The sequence below is a fragment of the Aphis gossypii genome, chromosome 2 (assembly GCF_020184175.1).
Source record: "Aphis gossypii isolate Hap1 chromosome 2, ASM2018417v2, whole genome shotgun sequence".
Lineage (NCBI taxonomy): Eukaryota > Metazoa > Arthropoda > Insecta > Hemiptera > Aphididae > Aphis > Aphis gossypii.
The window spans coordinates 22,803,701-22,826,764 of record NC_065531.1 but is presented as its reverse complement, the minus strand read 5'-3'; the positions used below and the strand labels follow the sequence as shown (position 1 = coordinate 22,826,764).

Sequence of the window (23,064 nt, the reverse complement as noted above, 5' to 3'; positions counted from 1 at the left end):
ATAAAAATCGACTTCTAAGTATATCATATTAGGTACATAGGTAGTTAAACGATCTCTTCATAAATATAATATCATAATATTATATATTTTGATAAATAATAGGTATATATTATAATATCGTGTATGTATATATAACTACGTGTTTACGGCGTATTATAAAAACTGTATTATTAATATACGTCTATTATTGTTTACATATTATTATTATTATTATATATTATGACCGCATATAGGTAAATTTATTATTGTTACATTTTTTTATTATTTTATTATTATTTTTTTTTTTATCTAATGTTTTCTTGACTCTCGCGGCAACAGCGCTCTCGTTCACGGTCCACTGGTACCCCTGAGCAGTGGCCCCGAGGAGTACCGCGGCACACACACACTGACACTGCGTCCGACGAACGTCCGTCGTCTGTTTGCGCGCGCGTGAGCCATGTATGCACCACACATAATATTATTACGCATTGTTTCCTTAGCGTCTCCCCGCGAGTCGCGGCAGTACGTAGTTGTAGGCCGAGTGGAGGGCATCGGAGAAAAAAATAATACAATACACAAAAATGGTGGACGCCCATTGTGTACACCGACGTGTGTGCGTGCGTATACACAAATACATATTATAAATATATATATAAAGATAGGCTTATCTTTATACATATACATATTATATACATTTAAATACTGGACGGTATACTACACGCATGTACACGTATTTCTATAAATACTGTCCCAGTTTTTAACGCTAACGCGCGCGCCCGAGTCAAGGTTAGAAAGTCGTAAGTCGAGTACCTTTATATATGTATAGGAATATATATATATATAGTTAACAGATATAGTAGTAATATTATAATATTATACCTGCAGTGCACCCCGACGAGACACACCTGGTGCGCTGCCGCCCAGGTTGATTCAATACGAGTCCTGTGTGTTGTACTGGTGCATAAACGTTTATGTACAATATATATATAACACAACAGAACACAATAATATGCAGTGGACTGCACTTGCTGCTGTAGGTCAAAACGGGATTACACATATATAAACGGAATCGGTTCCCGATAAAAACTATTTATCGTCCAATAACTATAAATTATATCCTGTGGCGAGACGAACTGAAAATTTTCCAGATGCAAAGAAAAATACACTAAGTCCACTTCTATAATGATGGAAAAAATGAGGATGGGCTAACATAAATTATTGATATTATATTAATGCACAATAATATTATACAACTAATTATATTTTAGATCAGAATTCATTTACCTATTGAGTATTATATTACACTTACAATTAAACGACCAACCAATATAATAAAGTTTATAGGGACCAATTCACTTGATGTATTGACTATACCCAGGAAAAAATTCTATGTTTAGGAGTCAACTATTAAGTGTCCTGTCACAAGTATGATAGTACCACGGCAAGCATAGAACGGGAGATTTCCGGGAATGTGCTATTTTCAAAGTGTACCACCGATACATCGATGAGTGTGGTCAAATTTTAAACCGAAAACAATGATACGGAAATCCATAAAATGGTTTTTCATTTTGTTGAACACGGAACAATATTGAGTGGAAGCGTATAAACTGTAATACCAATAAAAATATCGTAACTGACTGAAATTTGACCAACACGATATTATTTTCACTCCACTTTAACATTCACAACGATTTTCTTCGTTGTTGTCTCGTCCTTCGGTTTTTTTTCAATTTTATTTAATTTTTTATATTATTTAAAATTTTCGTCTCGGTGTTCGTAATACAAGCACCGCTTTATACATTGTCTTTCACTACACGTATACAAACAAAGAGTTGAGACTATATATATATATATATATATGCATATAATGTATTTGTATTATATACATAGATACTAGCACACAATCGCCGGAACTATTAATAATTAATAATGAAAAAAATAAAAACGTCCCGTTAGATTATTATTATTGCAATTTTATTACGCCGAGACAGCTTTTCAAACAATAATCCTATTCGTGAAATCCAGACTTATATCTTCAAAGATACCTTATTGGGTATATTATATTATACGTCTGCCTTCTGGTTTCTAAAATCAATTTTAAAATTGAAATATTCAGCGGTTCAGTCGTCAATACGAATAGGTATATAAAAAGTGCAATTATTTGCATTGGCTGAATTGTTTGTTATTTTATGCACTTGAAATAATAACTAATGGATGTTTTACCGATGTATTATGGATTATGGAATATCATCTGTGCGTATATGTATACACGGACGATAATTTATTTATTTTTATAATATTCATCGCTTCGAAAAAAAAATCATAATGTATTTCTTCTTAGGATCATGTTTTTTACTGTACATGATATTATGTACACACTTCTTTGGCGTAAGAAACAATAGACGCTCCATCAAGGTCAAGACGATTTTTTTTGTTTCGTAACGGATGATGTTACCCGCTGTAGCGTATATATAAATCCAAACAACAACAGCATAATATGATTGTTATATGCGCTCGCACAAAAGTAATGTTTGATTAGGTCTCTGGACCACTCACCATAATAAATATATAAGATAATATAGCGTATATAGGTACCAGTTGTAATGCTTTATTGGTATACGTAGATTATATTACTATAATAGTACAGTCTAGTACACATATCCATACAATACGAACTTGATGAACATCCGACAACTTTTTATTCGTAGTATAGTAAATAATATATTCCACCGCAATACATAAGTTAAATTGTTTACAACAAGCGAAAGTGATGTATTGAATAGGTTATGTTATTATAATAGTCTTGCGTTAAGAATCTATCTATTAATGGAAATGTATGCAGGAATAGGCGAGTGTATTTTAATCAAATAGAAGGTCACGGTACCATGATGATGTTAGACCAAGTCTTCTTCCGGAATCATCTACAGGGATGGTAAACATTAACAACAACTGCAGATGGTTCGTAGATGAGTGGAAACGTTTGTAAAATGATTTAGCTACATAATCGAGCTAGCAGGCGTCGAATAACTAATTTGATGAACGACTTCGATTAACTATTTCAAACAGCAATTACACGAATAAACATTTACATTTTTTTTATTTATAAATATATTTCGTGTCTATTATCTCGACGGTTTTCAACGGTTTGAAGATTTCTCTTTCGTCGTCTACACGCGCGAGCGAATGTATGATGTTAATTATACTTCGTTAATACGTTTATACGTTCTAAAACGATTGGAACGTAGCGGATAACAACAATAATTATTCCAATAAGCAAATAAGCATAATAGAGAAAAACAGAAGCGTATATGTCCGGAACCGGAAGAAGCGTGCGGACAATGACATTATTTCGCACAAATTGTCGACGAATTGGACGAACCGACGACGTGACACTGACCATAACGCGTAATTCAGTAGGTATACTTGGTACATTGTGTTTTATTATGTAATTTCGACCGGTTTTGTCTTTTTCGGTAACCGAAAAAATGTATAAAACACACGGTCTTCGCCGTCACGCTCGATCGAGTTACGAATTATCGACTGCGGTTTGCGGACGTCGGACGGGCGGCGAAACCCATGACAGTTCAGACGGTCATCGCATATTGCTCTGCGTACCTATATAATATTATATGTTTTTTTCTCCGTTAACGTTCCACGGGTATCGATGTGATGGCGACGACACGACGGCGGCGGCGGCGGCGGCGGCAGTGAAGACGATACACGACTTCTTCTCTGTTACAATAGGTACGTAATACTAATACACGACTATTCTCGCGGATTACCATTACACAGCGACTCGATCGAGTTTCAGCGCGTGGTTATCGCTATACAATGACGAACAAAATAACCTTCCCTTTCGCAATAATTCCACTGGTAAAAGGCAAAATAATCTAAGGCACCACACGACAGTGGTTTGTGTGATGCATACTATGGTATCGCAACTTCATTCTTCATTCTTCAAGCTTTTAAAATATATAATCATCAAAGCACCAATGTCAGAGTCGAGATGAACATGCTATGAAAATTTTGTTTTTACTCTCCTGGAAAGTGGAAAGTAGTGCATCTTTTGCCTTTTACTAGTCTACATCATGATATACTAACGATAGCGATATTGACGGATACTTGACGACGTTGGCGAGCGAGTGCACGTTAAGTCTATACGTGACCGATGAAAGTGCTATAGATTCAGCCGTACGAAATAGACCACAGATTGCATACATATTATGAACGAATGTATAAATGCATTTAATGATAATATACAGAGTGGACCGAAAGTCCCGCGTATCACCCTACGACTGTGTGTTACGTAGCGAGATAATAATATTATAATAGGTAGTTTTTTCAATAGTCGTTTGCACATTATGAAGAGAACATTTCATTTTAAAGGCGTAAATTTTTCATGGATAACTGTTAGACGATTTAATATTATATTAGGATATCGATTTTCTATCACAGAAACGATTAGCGAATGGTTCAAGACTTTTGAGACACACCGTACGAATCGTCCTCGACGAGATTCAGGTACGTCACGGCGTGGTCGTGTCTGAGAATATTGATGTGTATTTGAGTCGGTCGTCCTCCTCCATCTCCTCGTCCACTTAAGTTTATGCAAAATCGGTATATATTAGTGCGAGCCGGGAGAGACTGTAGCTTAGACGGGGACTGCCATGGGGCGGGACAAGAGTGACACGACGACGATGATGACGCATCCGGGCGGAGGCCTATAGCCTATAGGTATAATATATATATATATATATATATATGAATTATATTATATACTATAACGTTTCTTCGTGTCGGTCAGGCGTGACTGCGGCGCGTTCGTGAAGAGAGTGGGTGAGAGAGAGATTAAAAGAGAAAGAGAGAAAACCAAAATAATAACTCACGAAAAAATATTTAGGTACAAGACAGAGCAAAACGGTATTATATTATTTTAATACATAGGTATTCAATTACCTTATATATATATATTTAAAACCATACCTACAGGGTAAATTCTGGGTAATTCACCAACCATGCTCATCTCCATTTTTTCTTAAATAATGTATTTATTTAAATTGTGAATTTTGGAATTTTGAAATATATTACTTAAAAATACTATCCAATGGTGATACAGACTAATATTTTTCAAATTGCATCTAAATTATTTACTGGATAATTTTATTGGATATCTTAATGAACTATTACAAGTAAGTTATCAGTTATTCAAATGTTTATATTTACTGAGGACAATAGTCCATAAAAATAATTTAAAAAATATATATATAATGTACCTACAGTGTTAAATCTAGTATTCATTATCCTTCAAAATTTTTACAAACTTTAACTGTTGTTAGATTAAAATTAACTACAACAACTTTCAAAACACCTCCTAGTATATTAAGATTCATTAAGTAAAATAACTCAAAAAAAACTCATTCAAATTTTTATATTAATAAATAATAATAAAGCATTATTAAAAAAAATCATCTACAAAATAATTTACTGTTTTAAATGGGGGGTTGTCATTTTAAGAACCAAAATCGAGATATCCACAGGACATTTATATAAATCATATAAAAAATCTCAATAATTTAAAAATTTTATGTTATAAGTATATTTATACATTCCAAAAATCATATTTTGAACGACTGAAACATTGATAGATGAAAAAAGGGTGAGTATGTTTGCCATTTGGTGGTTCACTCTGTATATTATCGATTATATTACGCAGTTGCCGTGTCTATATATTATTATTATTATCGTAGTTGTTCATTACAATAATATTATGTATAATTCAACGCGGTTTTTTGCTGTGCACACTCACTCTTTGACGAACAATACAGTATAATATATTATTATGGCAGAAGAAGAATACCCGCTACACCTATAATATATGGTATATATTTATACATACACGGAAAAAAATAATTTACAAAAATATTCTGTTGAACGATATTTAGTAGTAGTAACATATTGATATCTAAATCTACCAATTTTTTGGTTATAATTGCAGAGTTTATTTGGTATGGTTACTTTATTAGATTTGTAAAAGTTATATGGTTGATACAAATACATTTTTGTTAAACTAGTACTCAATGTGTGAACACAACAAAATTGTTTTGCTAAATTTGTATGCAATCTAGGAGTAACTGAGACTATTATTGTTTGGTAATGTCTACAATATGATTAGTTGTAAATAAACTAAATTACGTAAAATTAACTAATATTCGGTAAAAATAACGGAACGTTTTGTTGACTGTACAATGGTTTTTGTGGGTATTACCCATGCGTATAGTAAAGATAAGAATCCACGCTGCCGCGGTTGGCGACTTGGCGTTCATTGTATACGCACGACGCACTTAGACGAAAATACAAAATTGCTCTTCACGTTCTTCACGACGATAAAACAAGAATTTTCACGACCTAACCACGCTGAAGCTGACTGCTGAATAGTGAAAATACCAATTTTGTACAACTTTGTTACCTACAGCTTTATTGATTCAGTGTATTACAATTTTAAATTTATTTATAATATTATGGCCGACGCCGATGTGGCGAACATGTTAAAAGCTTGGGGGCTGGAGCAATACATAGACGTTTTTCAAAGTAAGTACAATTCATTATAAATATGTAAGTAAATTATAAGTGTATTAGTGTTTAACGTGAATTCGTAAGATTTGAATGAACTCATATATTAAATAAATCAATTGAATACCTTACGAATTTAATTTTGACTGTTAGGAATATTATATGTTGTAATATGACTTAATAATGTGGTAGGTAGTCTAATGTTATAAAATATCATTTTTATGGCATTTTAAGTGGGCACTGAGCAGTACATTTTCTTAGTATTCTTTCAAAATTCCAGATAGGTATATGAATATTTGATGATGTAATATGTCCTTTAATTAATTCTAAATATTCTTTTAGTTTTCTCTATAAAAATACATTTATATAGTTAAATTTCAATACCTATTGATCAAATGCACAAATTGTATAATATCACTTAATTCAACCTGTAGTGATAGAGTTAGTAATTACTAATTAGCCAAAAAAAAGGTATTTTACTCAAATTTACTTATTGTTAGACGAAGGCATAGACATTACTTGTTTGAACTTTTTAAGTGAAGAAATGATGAAAGAGCTAGTTCCAAAAATTGGTCATAGAGCCAAGCTTAAGGCAAATATTGATGAATGGAAAAAAGTACTAGATCTCACAAGTAGTCAAATTACTATTATGGTAAGCACAGTTTCTAAAATTTCAATAGGTATGTGTGTTATATATGTAGGTACTTATTTTATACATACATATATAATATATATACCTATATATATATATGGATTAGTTGCCCGTTACAATGCTATATTATGTAGGTATCAGTAGCGCACACATAATTTTTTTTCAAGGGGTTGTGCTTTTTTTATTTTTTAGAAATAACATATTATTGATCAGAGAGTCATTTGTAGAAATTAATTTTGGATTATGACCTCTTAACTCCCTTGTGTGCGCCAAGGTACATCATATTTAGATTTTCTTAGATAATGTATTTTTAACATTCTTCATGGGTAATTTCTTCATTTAACTCAATATAATTATAATACATAACAAATTGTTTTTACTTCAAATTAACATTTTATTCCTCTTGATAAAGGACATGTCTTCCCCATTAAGTATTGATTTTGAATCACCATCTACATCATCATTGGTAAGTGTTGGAGGTCTTACAGATACTCCTTCTGATACTGAAATCTCCTTCACATCTTCCAATAATCAGCAAACACTTAATGTATCAAATTCAAATGCAATTAACAATCAGCACCCAAATTTGAATCTAATACATCAATCTTCTGAATCGGTAATATTTAGCTATTTAAATATTATAATTATTTAATTTTTTTTTAACTTCCAAAATTTATTTTAGGTACAAAGTCTAGTACTCAACTATTTGAACAATTCAAATGAAGGAAAAGGTATTTTGTTTAAATATAGAGAAAGTGGAGTATTAGATAACTTGGGGAGAAGAAAATTATGTAATTTAATTGTCAGAAAAGAACTCGAAAATGAACCAGATAAAATTGTAACCAGCCAAAAGCTTTTATTGTTGTCTCAAGAAATCACTTCTATTTTTCCTAAGGAACATATTAGTACCTACTTTATTCCATATATGAGCTATGGTAAATTATTTTGTGATATTCAATTTTAACTTTAAATACTAAAGTAATACCTATTTGCTTTTTAATTTAAGTTGTTGTTTATGTTACATATATACTAGGACCTACAATCAAAAAAGCTGCAAAAGGAAAATTGTTGGATTGCTTCAATAACCGCCGAAGAGAATTTAAGAAAGCTGGTGTCATAACACATCATTCAAGAGGGACCACAACTATTAAACCAATTTTCTGAACCTAAATACATCAGTGAATTCTGGTAAATAATATTAATGATTTGAGTGGGTCATTATTATAAATTTTATAGTTTTATACAATCTTATCATAACTTTGAATATCTCTTTTGTAGCTCTGAAGCTATGTATGTATGTTTAATTATTCCATTTTGGTTTAGATATAGAAGATGTTGAAGAACCCATTAAATGGTTGAATAACTCATCTGATCCGTGGGATTTAGTTGAAAAGTATTGGGATATTACCAAAAGCTATAGAATAAAAAATGTATTAAATTCTGAAACCCAAACAGTCAGTCAATATATGAATGAGTTCCCAGCATTAAAAAAACCAGTTGGTTATAAACTTGTAAGTTTTTTGCATGTTTATTCATACAGTTTTATTCATATAGTTATATAATATACTAATACAATCATTTTCTATTATACTTTTATAGTTACTTGAAGACTTTAATTTTTTGTATCCTGAAAAAACACAAACCTTATTTGAGAATATTCCCATTTATAAAGACAGAATTTTAGAACATGCCAAAAGTATTTCTACAAATCTTAGAGATCCAACGCTCAAAAGCTTATTGAATGAATACTTAGATCAAGCTCAAGGTATATATTTATTATTAATTTATATATAAATTATAGTATATAGTATACTATATTTATTTTTAATGAATTTATTATATTTTCAGAAGACGAAGAATCTTCTTTGGTGGCAGTATTCTTGGTTCTCCCATTTTTATTTTCCCCTGTTACTATTAAAAAGAAAAAGGGAAAAGGTAATTGGAGACCTTCAAAAAGTGAAATGCGAGATGGTTTCATACTCCATTTAAGATCACATGCAGAGTTACAAGAATCTATTACAAGAAGAAAACAAAAGTATGAACAATTAGCTTTTACATTGCAACCTTTGATTATTATCATAGGACCAACAATAAGTGATATTGCTCAGTATTTTATCTTGGTTGATGATACATATTATCTTGTAAACTCTATTATTACTGCTGTTGACTGCTGTTTCAAAATTATCCATGCCCTTCATGCAGAGTATCCTGTTGAAAGTAAGCCAGTTTGGTATTTTATTCAAAAAGGTTGCTATAAGTTAAAAACTTCTTGGGATACAGAATATGTGACAGTAAATTCATTAATAAGTGATCTAGATATTTCAATTTAAGTGTATTTTTTTCATAATAGTATATTATATTATTATTATTATTATTATTTTATATTATATTTACTATATATTTAATTTCATTACATATCAAAATGGTTGTATGCTTTATATGCAAACAATGTTTTTTAACAGTTCACATTTTAATTAAACATTTTCAATACAAACATTTTAATTATAACTTTTCTGTTTACATTTGTGCTGAAAAAGATTGTAATCGTTCATTCCACTTATTAAATTCCTTTAAAAAACACCTTACCTCTCATACTAAATACTTACCAATTGATTCATCTAGTACACATGAATCAATTAGTACTCCATCACTATCTTCAGGTAATCCTGTATATGTAGCTAGTAATACTGTTGTCACAGTGAGTTCACCCCAGTCTTCAAACAGTTCAAACACTGAATCTGAATTACCAGAAACACAAATAAATAAATTTCTAGCTTCATTATATTCTAATTCACAAATTCCTCGAAATGTTGTTCAAGAAGTTATGGACGGATTGAATGAAATAATAGGAGGTATAACTAGTACATTAAAAAAAGATATTTTAGAACTGTTTGTTGATAAAAACGAAATATCGTGTGGTGATTTTTTTGAATATTTTAATAGTGCAATTGATAACATTGATAAAACTTTCATAAATTTAGATACTGAGTATAAACGATTTAAATATTTCACTGAACTTGGTACATATATACCACCCCAAGAATATATAATAGGACAAAGGCTAAATGAAAGCACAATGTCAAATACTTTTTCAATTAGACCAATTAATTGTACTCAACAGTGTATCCCAATTCGTTATGTCTTAAAAAATTTTTTTCAAATGAAAAATATTTTATCAGACACATTAAAATATGTAAATGACATCATACACTGTGAAACAATTTTAATAAATTTCATACAAGGGAGTGTTTGGAAAGAAAAACAGAAAAAACATGATTCTCAATGTGTGTTACCTATATTTTTATTTTTTGATGACTACGAAGTAGGTAACCCTCTTGGTAGTCATTCTGGTGTGCACAAACTGGGTGCTGTGTATATATCAATACCTTGTTTACCACCTCATATACAGTCTACTCTAAAAACAATTTTCTTAGCACTCTTATTTCATTCAACAGACAGACAAAAATTTGGTAACAATATTATTTTCAAACCTCTTATTGATGAATTAAACTTTTTAGGAGAACAAGGTATAGATATTGAAAGTAATGGTGAATTAACTAATATTAAGTTTGAATTGGGCCTTATTTTGGGAGATAATCTTGGTATACACAGTATTACAGGCTTTGTGGAAAGTTTTTCAGCAAACTATCCGTGTCGAATGTGCAAGGTTCATAAAGATATAATGAGAAAACAATGTTATGTAGATGAAACACTTATAAGGCAAGTAGATGATTACAATTTCGATTTGATTGAAAATAATGTGAGCAGTAGTGGTGTTTCAGGAATTTGTGTTTGGAATGATGTTAGAGGATTTAAAATATTTGATCATGTTGGTGTTGATATGATGCATGATCTATTAGAAGGTGTAATGAAGTATGATTTATCATTCTTAATATCCTACTATGTATTGGAATTAAAATTATTTTCCTTAGAAGTTCTAAATAATCGAATAATAAGCTTTGATTATGGCCCAGATAAAGGAAGTAAACCCAGTGTATTAAATATGGATCATATTTGTAAGAATACAATTAGGCTTTCTGCTTCAGAAATGATGTCATTAGTTAGGTATTTTGGTTTACTTATAGGAGATTTTGTTCCTCAGAATGAACCAGTATGGCATCTCTATTTATCACTAAGAAAAATTTTGGATATACTTACTTCCACATCATTCCAAAAAGAATGTTCTAAATTACTACAAACACTTGTTGCTGAACATAACGAGCTATATCTTATATTGAGTAAGAACAATCTAAAACCTAAATATCATTACTTGTTGCATTACCATACCATGATGTTGAAATTTGGCCCTTTGATAAATTTATGGTCAATGCGCTTTGAGGCTAAACATCGAATATCAAAAATTGCGGCAAATACTTCAAGTAATAGGCGTAACATTTGCAAGACATTAGCAATAAAACATCAATTACAACTTAATCATTTATTTTTAAAAGGTACTCTAGGTAGAAATATAGAACTCAGTCCTCCTCAATCAGTTGTTGATATTGAGAGTATTATCAAAAAAATAAAAGTGTTTATTAAAATTGAATTATTTGATTCATTATGGAAATATTCATGGATTAATATTAAAGGTACTCGATATCAACCTAAAATGGTTTTGACTTTAGATATACATGAAATAGAACTACCTACTTTTTGTTTAATTAATGAAATTTTTGTTTATAATAATGATCAAGTAATATTTTTTTGCTCTAAACTTAATACTATCATGTTCAATGAACATTTTTTTGCTTATGAGGTAGAGGTAGATACTACCAAAAGTATATTTGTTTCATATGATTGTTTGTTAAATTCCATACCAAATAATATAAATATTTTATCTAGTGGAAAAAAATATATAACAGTTAGAGGTGGTATTTAAAAATTACTTTTATTGTTTTAATTGTTAATTTATTAATTGCATACTTTTATTCAGTCAATACAAACTAGGTAAATTTTCTACTTTTTTAAAATCAATATTTAATCTTTGTAATTTTGTTTAATATTTTTTTATTGCACAAGTTTATTCATTTTTATTTACTATAATATATATTTACCTACATTTATATTGTATATTATTAGTTATTAATTTTATACTATTTTTTTTTTTTTATTTACTATTATTAAGTTATTTATTATTATTATGTTATATTTTATATTATACCTAATACCTGCACATATTATATAAATTTCCGTATAGATATAGGTAATGATTATTAATTTGTAATTATGAAATTAATTGCTTTTTTAAATAAATACATATTATATTATTATTAAACTAAAAAATGTGTTGTTACTTATATTTTTGGTTACTACAACTTATAAAAATTATGTTATGTTAACCAAATATCCTTACTACATCAAACTAAAAAATAGCCGTATATACCAATGTTTATAGTAAGGTTTACCAAAAAAAATTGTTATCCATACATGTATTTTGGTACTGGCAACATGAAGCTTTGAAACCATGACCAAATATTCTTGCTGTATCTGATTAAATAGCTGCTGTTAGTACCAACTGTCATAATGGGGTTAACCAAATCAATTGTTAGACAAATATTTATTTTGGTAATGATAACATATCGCTTGTTTACTTAAACTAAAATTATCTTGTTATAAATACATTTAATCAGTAGCTGTAACTAATGATAAATGTGTCTACCACTTCGTTATTCTGTTGTTGTAACAGAAACCATTTACATAAAATAAATTGTAACTATTACCAAAAGGTTGGTGGTCATATATACAACCAAAAAATTGGGTAGTACCAATTGTTTATCGATTATCACAACTAATTATTTTTTTCCGTGTATGCGCAACGACTACGTAGGTACCTATATATAGCTACTCTCTCTCTCCACAGTTACAGTGGTCCTCGCAAATATGGTCGTATTTTTTACGTCATTTGTAAATTTATATGGTCATACCATAGTGTGAGATGTTAATACAAGAATAATATTATATTATAATAATGAGGTAAATCTACTAATACCGAGCAATAATTTTGACGAAAAACACTCACAAACTTTTAACATTTATAAAATTATTTTTTATACATAATTTAAAACAGTGTTTTAGAAAAAAAATATTTTTTATAATTTTTTTTAATGTTAAAGGTTTTTTTACTCCTTAATATAACAACACACATTTTTAATTATTTCTAGTAATTTATTATATTGTCAAATTCTCGTCAGTACTCAGGAACCTCGTCCGGAACGATCCATCGATAGTGCTTTTCACCGCGGCGAATCACATTGTTTTCGCGATAAAACGCAACATAAAAACATTCGCGTAAACAAATCGACACGTCACAGATACTGAGGCGACGTTTCTTTTGCCGCTTAAATGCTTAATAGAACAAGTTCTTTCAAACGAAAATTCCGCGCGATTTGATACCTAGCAATAACGCAATAATATTTTACAACGACTACCACCTGTTGCCTGTTGCCGGATAGTATAAAATACTATTATGCACGTGACGTATTAATGAGTGCTTTAATTTAGTTAAAGGACTTGGATTTTTATTAAAAAAAAAAAAAAAAAAAAATTGAAATAAGCAAATGTAAATGTTTTTCTTTTCTGCAAAAATATTTATAAAAATGTAAACAATTAAACGATAGTTTTTTGTTAATATTCATTTTTTAAACTTAAATTGTATGAAAAGAAAAAAAATAATAGAAAAACAAATAAACGAACTAGAACAAATAATCAATATAGTAAATGATTGTGAAACAATAACAGAATATTAACCTATTTTATCTTATTAATTATGACATTTTCTAATACCAATAAAATAATCGGCCAGTCGCAAGTTATAGGGTCTTTATGGGGTGCACAATGTGCACAGTATCCGGTTAATTTGGTCATTTTCCGACAGTCATTAAACTATGAATAAAAATATATTATTACTAAACACGAGTATTATAAGCACGGGGCAATTTCCATGTTTGCGAAACGATTTCGCGGTATTAGACTCGCAAATTCCGATTGCAGTTCGTTATCTCATTGGTAAGCATATAATAATATTATTATTGTTGCAGAAAATCGAATTTAAACGACTCTTGATTACAGTAGTTATACGTCCCTCGGAAGCGGTCGTGAATGATGCAATTCGATTAAATACACGTGTATAAGAAAATCAGTCAGCGGAGTGCCGCACATACCTATAACCGTTCTAATACACGTATTATAATTTTTATTGCATTCGTCCAGCAGCCCGAAGTCGTCATTGTAATCAAAAATAGGCCATAACTCGAAGATTATATGAATACACGAATATCATCAAATAACGCGATTTCCATATTGTCGTGGAGGTGAGTCTATACTGCTAGCAGCAGCTATGATAAATTACTACCACCCAATTTAATGTATTATAGTAACATTTATGTTATAATTTATAAACCATATCCATAGGTAGTAAATATCTTTATCGTTTGATTTTTGAGTAAGTGATTCTAACTATTACAATATATAAAGCGTATTGTATTTATTATTTTAATAAGTCTAAACGTATCGAACGTTTTTCTCCACGTTAAACGTATTCGTGTTTATGTTTATTGCGAAATTCTTCTCTAATAGAACAATAATAATATCCAACATAGACTACAGTCAACAGAAAATCGTTTTCATCGCGAAAATCACCTACAGGGCTCGAAAGAAAACGAATTTGTTGTGTTTCGTAACGAATTGTCGTTATGGTTGTTTGACTACGAACTATTGGTATAATAGTGTAGTTATATGTATGCCAATAAAATAAATATAAATATATATTACTGTAGTCGACGGAATACGACCCATTTCATGATAGTGGAAAAAACACCGTGGCAAAATGTCTATGCACTTTCACGCAAAATATGGTGGTTACTATTTAATCTGTAGATCGTATACATATAATATATATACCTATATACACGCGCTTCGTAAATGTAGCTGTATAATTATGGCGCACGCGAGTGTATATGTGTGCATGGAGGGGACTAAATCTTTTAATAAGTATGAAACATTATTTTTCTTTCGAATTCTCTAAACATTCCATTTATTGTTCTATTGTTACGCCTGGCACGGTATTCCAATGTACGGGAATATTATTATATTATATATTGTAGAACAGATTAAAAACAGGAGTGAAAAAGTTTTTATTGTATATATCTCTGTTAAATAAATAATAAATTTAATAAATTTTTAAATATTTTAAAATCTGCGGATTGTTATACTAAAAATTTGCAATTTCAACTAGAAAATCAAACCAGTTAATGGTGTCCTGTAAATAGTCGGTGGGAGTCCATCGGGTGTCACGTGTCGCTAGCCTTTGCGGTAAAATTTAAAAATCCCCTTCCTCCACCGCCAAAGAAAACCGAACGAATTCCACGAATCGCGCCATTGCCCGACGTGTGTAATGCGCGCTAAACTAGACAGATAAATCATTCGAGTGCGACCGAAAATCGTACGCCGTCGAATAATAGGTCCACTGACACAATTGTAACGGATGTGAACGTGTTATAAACGGTCATTGATTAATTTTACGCGGATACTTAACTAGCGGTCGATTCGTGCATTAGATGCGTTGTGAAGAGTTTAGAATATATTATTATTAATTTTATCTATCGAATGTGTATATGTTTGTACCTAAATAACGTAATGCAGAAGAGGAGAGGGAAGAACGACAGCTACACTACGAAAGTGGCACAAGAGGGCACTGCTGTGGAAAGTCGGAACTTAGCCCCCGCGGGGGCTCCTACACACGACAGGTTGTTGGTTTTGGGGTCACCTGTGGTTTTATATTTTACTCGTTCGACGGTCATCAATATTCACGTTTGACTGCAGTACAGTGGCCGCGATTATTATCATTTTTCTGTAACACACATTTCTCTCTATTTATATACATATACAGTACTATACACATTACAGGTGTAGGTCGTCTCATCGTCGTCGCGTCTATTGTAATTACTGTTCGTTTCCACTGGCGATTATAATGCGTTTTGATTGGCCGACAACCACGTCGATTTTATTTAACCGCAGTGGCGCAGGTCGTCAAACTATTTAATGGTCCGTTTGATTGTGATTTAAATTTTACAACACAATGTCTCCCACCGTTCTAGATACGGTTTGAGCGGACAGTAAGCTTTCCGCGTACGTCTCTCGGGTCATGACAAAGCCGACGAGCGGTAGTATCGTCGATATTAAAATAAACTTGCAACGAGGTTTTTACAATACTTTCATTTGATAATGGAATTTTAATAACTGTTTAGAAATCTTAGTAGATCTGTGTATTATATTATATCGTGTACATGTTTTAACGTATACTAAATTCTCTAAACATATTTTCTTTACAGCAGCACTACAGTCCCGGCATACCGAGAACGAGATAGACGAACTGAGGTATAAAACCTGTCCGTGGAATCAGTGTCACAGCTGAAGCAGCGTGTAGTATATTATATATCCGACTCGCTGATATACTTTCTTCGATAGATTGGATGTTCCTTTAATACCAGCTAATGCCTATCTACCCAAACAATTACACGTAATATAATAATGCGTGAGATGAAAATATGTAAATAATAATATTATAACAGCACAATCACACATCTGGTCAAGGTTCAACTGCGGGAGAATAAAGTAAACGGTCAGGACTATCGACCGAAGTAAAAATATTGGATTTGTACCAAGACCTATCTCATTATTACCCTACGCCGCCGCTGATGCCGTCGTCCTGTTATTATATTATATTATATATTATGTAGGTATCCCACCAGATCCGCCTATTGGGCTGCCACGCCTCTACGACCGCCGTCTGATGTAGGAATGCTGGTGCGCATTCCGGAGCGACCGCTTTAAAACCCATGACACCGTCGAATTTATTATTATATATATTATATATACACACATTCGACGATCTCTGTGTAATGTATTTTAAGAGCAGGACTTGTGTGTAACGTATAATATGATATCGCTTGCGTACCAGTTGTACAGGAAACAAGTCGAAAAGATGGCACTCTTTATAAAATGTTTATTTATTTATCGTACCTACGCGTATAATATTATGTACGTGTTATTGAGTCTACAGAACGAGAACAAAGTCGCGTAATAGCGTCTGTATTATTACAGGTCCAAACGGTTTGTGGTTTTACGATATGCGAGCGGTTCACACGCGGTGGCCTTTTAAAACCACACCAAACGCATACAAGAATAATAAAATAATATTTAAACCACAAAGCTATATAATAATACCAGCTATAGTATGTATATTATATACCTAACTATATGTACACGAGTACACTACGCGTGGGCAAGTATATATAACTCTGGGTGGGTACGCCTGCAATATTTACCGCGTTGCGTTCTATACACTCAATGCGCGTGCCTACACAATAATAATAATAATATGATATAGATGACGACCATCATCATCATTCGCGTCTTTCGTGGGCACAGGATTACGCGTTTACGCCCCCACCGCGCGGCGACACACGACGCGTAACAGGTATAATATAGCCATCATTTAGACATTTTTAATTTTTATGTAATATCATAACGTTAAAATAACTGCTGGCCGTAATATACCATATTGTTTACCGCGACACGGCGGCGGGAGACTTAACTACCGAATGTTACATAACTGTCTATACACAATATCATAGTATATACATAATGATGTATTTATTCGAACGCGCGATATGCTTCTGCAGCCGCGCACTTTCAAAACGCGCCAGCATAATATTATTATATACCCACGCGGTAACCCCACCGAACCGCTAATAGAGCTGGTGATCGCTTACGATACGACCGTCGTATTATTATTGTCGTTGCGAAGGCTCGAAAATGTGTTTACATTGTTTTTTTTAATTATTTTTATTTATTTTTCACACAGAACGGACACACTGCATTTTATAGTATAATTATGATAATTGCGTATTGTGATAACGACGCGAAATACGACAGAATCTATTTAGCGCATAATATTGTAGTGTTGTATATTATAATATATAGATTGCACTGATTGCAGTGTCCTCAGTTAGTCGGCGAAATCGCGAAAAATTGATTCGTAATAATAGTACCGTCGCGGAACCCACTTTAATTGGTTCATTCGCAAGTTACGAAACTGTCTACCATACTTTATAAACGACATTTATTTCGTTGACCCACTGCAGTTGCGGTCGAAATTTTAACGATGGCGCTTGTCGTTTTCGTCCGTAAAAATGTACGATATTCACATTATACGAGTATACACTTACATAACCTAACCAGTAAACAAAATTACTGTTATTAAGTATATAAGAAAACGACTAAAATATAATATTGTATGCAAAATATATAAATAAAGTCTGAATGGTAGTAATTATTAAATTTTTTACTTTTTAGCAGATACCTACAGCACTCAAGCATTATTTGTGTTTACACTAAATTAACTAAATTATAATAGGACCTTTCCTATATTTTACTTAAAAATGCACATAACATATAATAATATTGTGTTTTTAATTAAAACTGTCACAGTGAAAATACTAAAATTTAAATACCTATATAAAAAATACCATAAAAGTGTCAGAGAAAAAAATATTTGAAGATTTAATACTTTATAATAAATTGTCAACCTGATCCGTGAAATAAAATATTACTAAATCGTCAAAACTGCTGTTTAATTTAGAGTAAAATAATCATTATTAATTATGCAAAGAAAAGTAGAAATATTTATTATTCTATATACCCCATAATATATTATATGACATCTTGCAATAGTAAAGGTTTAAGTTTTGTTATTGTGTTTCAAAGAAGAACGATTACGAACGTTTCTGCAACAACGATCTAATGTAGCGATGTCCATACGCACCTAATATTTTTCGCACCGCATGTCCGCGTATAATTCCATCAAATATTCGCATTAATCGCATTTCGAAATCAACTTTAATTATTACCGAAACGACATAGTGTCGTGACTTGGGGCTACATAATGATGATATATACAGTCGGGAATAACAATATAATAATAATAATATGATTATAACATTATATCGACACACACGGGTGTTTATAAAGCCTGTTTATTGAGTCTGATTTTCGCTCCGAAGGAAAAATAGTTGTATAATATCGGAAAAGGACAATACGCGATCGTTAACGCTATTTTATCACGGAGTATGCGATGACGGGACGCTATACAATAATATCTGTGTATATGAATAACGAATATTCTCGTCGACGGCAGTCGGGTCAATTAACTCAATTATAATTAATAACAATTAGGGCCTGGATTCCAATGCAATGTAAATTATTTTTTAGGTGCTCTAGGGCAATGCATTCCAAGTACATAATCCGTTACATGTAACATAGATAGTAGATACATTAAAAATATGAAACTTTTATTTCCATTTTCCACTTTTTAGCGTTTACAAGTCATTTTATTACCTAATATTTAATGCATACATTATTAGGAAATGTGTTTTCATAAAATTTGATTAAAAAAATCAGTTAACTTTTTTTGATAGTGTTTACTTTTTAGGGCATTTAAATGCAAATCTTAAATTAAAATAAACTAATATACGAGACGGTTTTACTCATATAAAACCCGATCCATTAATGACGACTATCGACCATATAAGACGTTGTAAGACGATAGACTATTTTATTATTACTATACTTAACTTAAAATAATATAAAATATAATACGTGTAAATTAAACGAATTGTCGCTTACCTGCAGGCGGTCGTGGTTCCGGTAAGCAGCTGTGACGCGTTTTAATATCATGGTGTTCGTTATCGCTTCGTCTTGACGGGCCTCTGATGGTGCGCCACGTTGTTATTCTGCTTCTGGTGGTGCACCACTTGGTCAGCACGGTCCAGCTCGTCGCCGGACAACTCCAGATCCTGCATCATCTGCATGATCTCTCGTTCCTTCTTGATGTCCACCTTGTTCGGCACACCGTCCACACCATTTGGTACGATTGGCGGCGCGGCGAACTTGAGGTTTGCCAGCGACCCGTAAGATCGGGACCGGTGCTCCTGCCGGATCGAATATGAGAACGCCCGCTCGTTGAGGTGGCCTTTTCTCCGGTAGATTCCGGTGCTGTACACCGAGTCCTCTGTGTCGTCCGTCATGTCGTCGTGTCCTGCCGACATGATACCGTTGCCGTTGACTCTATGCCCGTTGACAGCCATTTGAGGCGGTCCATTGGATGGCGGCGGTGGCGGATGCTGCAGTGGCTGCTGCTGGTGCATCATCATCATTCCACCTCCACCCGCGCCACCGTTAACCATTAACTGTGGCACCATCAACGGTGGCATCATCCCGTTGACTGAATCTTTCGATTTTTTGTCTTTTTTGCCTTTCTTAGTTTTTGGCGCCGGCCCGTTGTTGTTATTGTTGTTCATGTGATTGACGCTGTTGGCGTACTGCTGCATCAGGTAGGCCTCGTGCGGGAAGTGTTCGGGTTGATAAGACGCGACTGGACTCAAAGGACGAGCAGACGGCATGTATATCGGTTCTTCCATGGCCATCGGCACTGGCATGGGCACGCCGTGCTTGGACTTTTTACCGGTGTGCACATACATGGGCACCGGCATGTAGTTGGCTGGGATCATTCCCGGTCTGGGCACCGGCATCATACCTGGCTTCATCTTGTGCATTTTCTTTGGATGCGGCAACGTGGTGGGCACCATCATAATAGGCGGCGGAGGCGGTGGCTGCTGCTGCATCATTCCCGGGTGGTGGTGGTGTGGATGGTGCGGTGGATGTGGATGAAATCCGTTGACGGGTCTGAGCATGGTGCTGCCACTACCATTAGAGTATATGTGATTGGGTGGCGGTGGCGGCGGAGGCTGTTGATATTGCATGAACCCTCTGGGTGGTCCTCGGCTTGCCATGGTACCGTTGAGTGACACCGAACTCCGCCCTCCATGCACAGATCTCATAAGTGAACCGTTCATCGACGGCGCGTACAAATCTTCGCGACTTCCACCAGTCGGCGTCCTCTTGCGGCGTGGTCTCTCCTTGGTTTTTTTGGCCCCCGGTTTATTACTATCATCTCTTACCGGTGGCGGCGGTGGTGGTGGTGGCGGAGCACCCCCAACCAATTGTCTGGGTCTGCTGGATCGTGAGCTGCGCATCGTGTTGCCGGTACCGTACAAGTCTTCCTTTTCCGATATATCTTTGGTACTGCCCACCCACACCTTGTGATTCTCGTCGCCGTTGCACTCGGATAAGTCGTCCATGGAGTTTGTGGACGCTTCCAGCATGGTGATACCGTTAGAGTGTGCACTGTTGAGCGTCAGCGTGCTTCCAGCCGCCGCACCACCGTTGGTCATGCGCCTCCAGCCCTCCACCTTTTCAATTGTGTTGTTTCCAACCGACCTGTTGGTCCGCACCGTGCCGTAAATGCTGTTGCCACCGACACCGTTGACAATGCCGTTCGTACCGCCTCCTTCCGATTGTTTGGCGTATGACGAGTCAGCGTAAGCGTGGAAACAGCACCGGACCAACGCGTTGGCGGCCATCTCGCGCTTACATATAAACGTGTGACACTCGAGCACCTTAATACCGGAAGTTCGTCGAAGTATGGCTGCGAACAGTGGCGGATGGTTAGGATTCGGGGACCGGGCGAACGGAGAGTCCAATGGCAGGAATCGCGGCTGCGACGACCCGTTGGATTTCTCGGGCACCAGGACGAACCGGACTGCGGCACAGTAGTGCAGTGACTCGATCGGAAAGAACCGTGTGATCTTTTTGTGGTTCTCGTCTACATTCTCCAGCAGCAGACCGTTGCTCCAGACGCTCAGCCAAGAATCAATGCCGCGGGCACCCAGGGCCCCCTGCTCCGGGTACAGTTCCTTGAGTGGTTCCTGTATGCCCTGCAGACCATCCTTGGTGATATGCGGGACGGCCGAGCCCAGATACAAGACCCGGCATCGGCAGATGGGCGTAGAGTCGGACGGTCTCATCATCATCATCATACTCATGGTGGCGATCGACGGACCTCGCGCACTACCGTTCGACGATCAGCTACCTATTACTCTTCGCGAGACCGGCTGATGGTACGATGCGTAGTCGTGTCCACTGCTTCGTTTGTGTATTCGTGTGTGCGCCCGACGCAGTGTATAAATATGTCACATTCCCTGTAACGCGATGAGACGACGTTTGCCGGTGACCGTCATTCACATCACGGGTCGCGCGCACCCGGTAAAATCCCGTGTATACTTACTCGAAACGCGGTTCACGACCTTCGTATGGTGTTGTGTGTTCGGCACACGCGGAACGCGACACGAAACGTGACGAGTGTAATGATAATATGAGAAAAAAACTAACTGCACAAAACAAGACGCGATTGCGAACGGTGTGTCCCGTAGACTGACGACGGAGCGGTGGTTGTAGCTCGCCGGCGACCTGTCGTGCGGGTTTGCCGCGCAGCAGTCCCCCACCGACGTTGTCGCCGCCGCCACAGCGCGCGTACCGTTCCACAGGTAGTGCTGCAGGTAATATTATTAATATAATATTATCGTTGAGAAAGAACGAGAGAGAGAGAGGTATATCGTATATTATGTTATTCGACCGGGAAGACTACGAAACGAGTCGCGTTCTGTACCCAACTCTACCTTCGTCAGGCGTACCAGAGAGGTACCGGTTCGCCTGCTACGGCCGTAATAATAATAATATATTATAAGTTTGTTAGTGTGTATATAGGTAGTATGAGATATGTACAGAAGAGGACGTACGTCCCCCGACAACCGTCGACGCCGTCTGTACGTGGTTTTTTACCCACCGACCGCGATTCCACCGGAAAAAACGACGAGCGATCTTACCAGGTTTTTTTTTCGTTTGTGACTTACCAATTTTTTAGTTAGTTTTTTTTCACTCGAGCTTACATATTATTATTACTATGT

The 23,064-nt window shown here is 34.5% G+C and overlaps 3 protein-coding genes across 3 annotated transcripts in view; 2 read left to right on the top strand and 1 right to left on the bottom strand.

The window, feature by feature from the left end:
* Positions 1-22,596, bottom strand: part of LOC114124364 (uncharacterized) — a 39,796-nt gene extending 17,200 nt beyond the window's left edge. The window contains exon 1 of the mRNA XM_027987595.2: positions 19,886-22,596. Coding sequence (XP_027843396.2) covers positions 19,945-22,143 — 2,199 coding nt within the window. The 5' untranslated portion in view covers positions 22,144-22,596 and the 3' untranslated portion in view covers positions 19,886-19,944. The remainder of the gene's footprint in view (positions 1-19,885) is intronic.
* Positions 7,572-8,365, top strand: LOC126549574 (uncharacterized). The gene is made up of 3 exons (XM_050199117.1): positions 7,572-7,817; positions 7,884-8,136; positions 8,235-8,365. Exons 1-3 carry the CDS (start codon positions 7,617-7,619, stop codon positions 8,363-8,365), a joined length of 585 nt encoding a protein of 194 aa, XP_050055074.1. The 5' UTR covers positions 7,572-7,616.
* On the top strand, positions 8,363-9,531 carry LOC126549573 (uncharacterized). The gene is made up of 4 exons (XM_050199114.1): positions 8,363-8,389; positions 8,525-8,712; positions 8,801-8,966; positions 9,050-9,531. Exons 2-4 carry the CDS (start codon positions 8,668-8,670, stop codon positions 9,529-9,531), a joined length of 693 nt encoding a protein of 230 aa, XP_050055071.1. The 5' UTR covers positions 8,363-8,389; positions 8,525-8,667.
* Positions 22,597-23,064: the final 468 nt, after the last annotated feature.

Coding starts and splice junctions, on each gene's coding strand:
- LOC126549573 (XM_050199114.1), top strand. CDS start 8,668: ATGAATGAGTTCCCAGCATTAAAAAAACCAGTTGGTTATAAACTT. Junction 8,713..8,800: donor AACCAGTTGGTTATAAACTT/GTAAGTTTTTTG, acceptor ATACTTTTATAG/TTACTTGAAGACTTTAATTT. Junction 8,967..9,049: donor ATACTTAGATCAAGCTCAAG/GTATATATTTAT, acceptor TTATATTTTCAG/AAGACGAAGAATCTTCTTTG.
- LOC126549574 (XM_050199117.1), top strand. CDS start 7,617: ATGTCTTCCCCATTAAGTATTGATTTTGAATCACCATCTACATCATCA. Junction 7,818..7,883: donor TACATCAATCTTCTGAATCG/GTAATATTTAGC, acceptor AATTTATTTTAG/GTACAAAGTCTAGTACTCAA. Junction 8,137..8,234: donor TATTCCATATATGAGCTATG/GTAAATTATTTT, acceptor CATATATACTAG/GACCTACAATCAAAAAAGCT.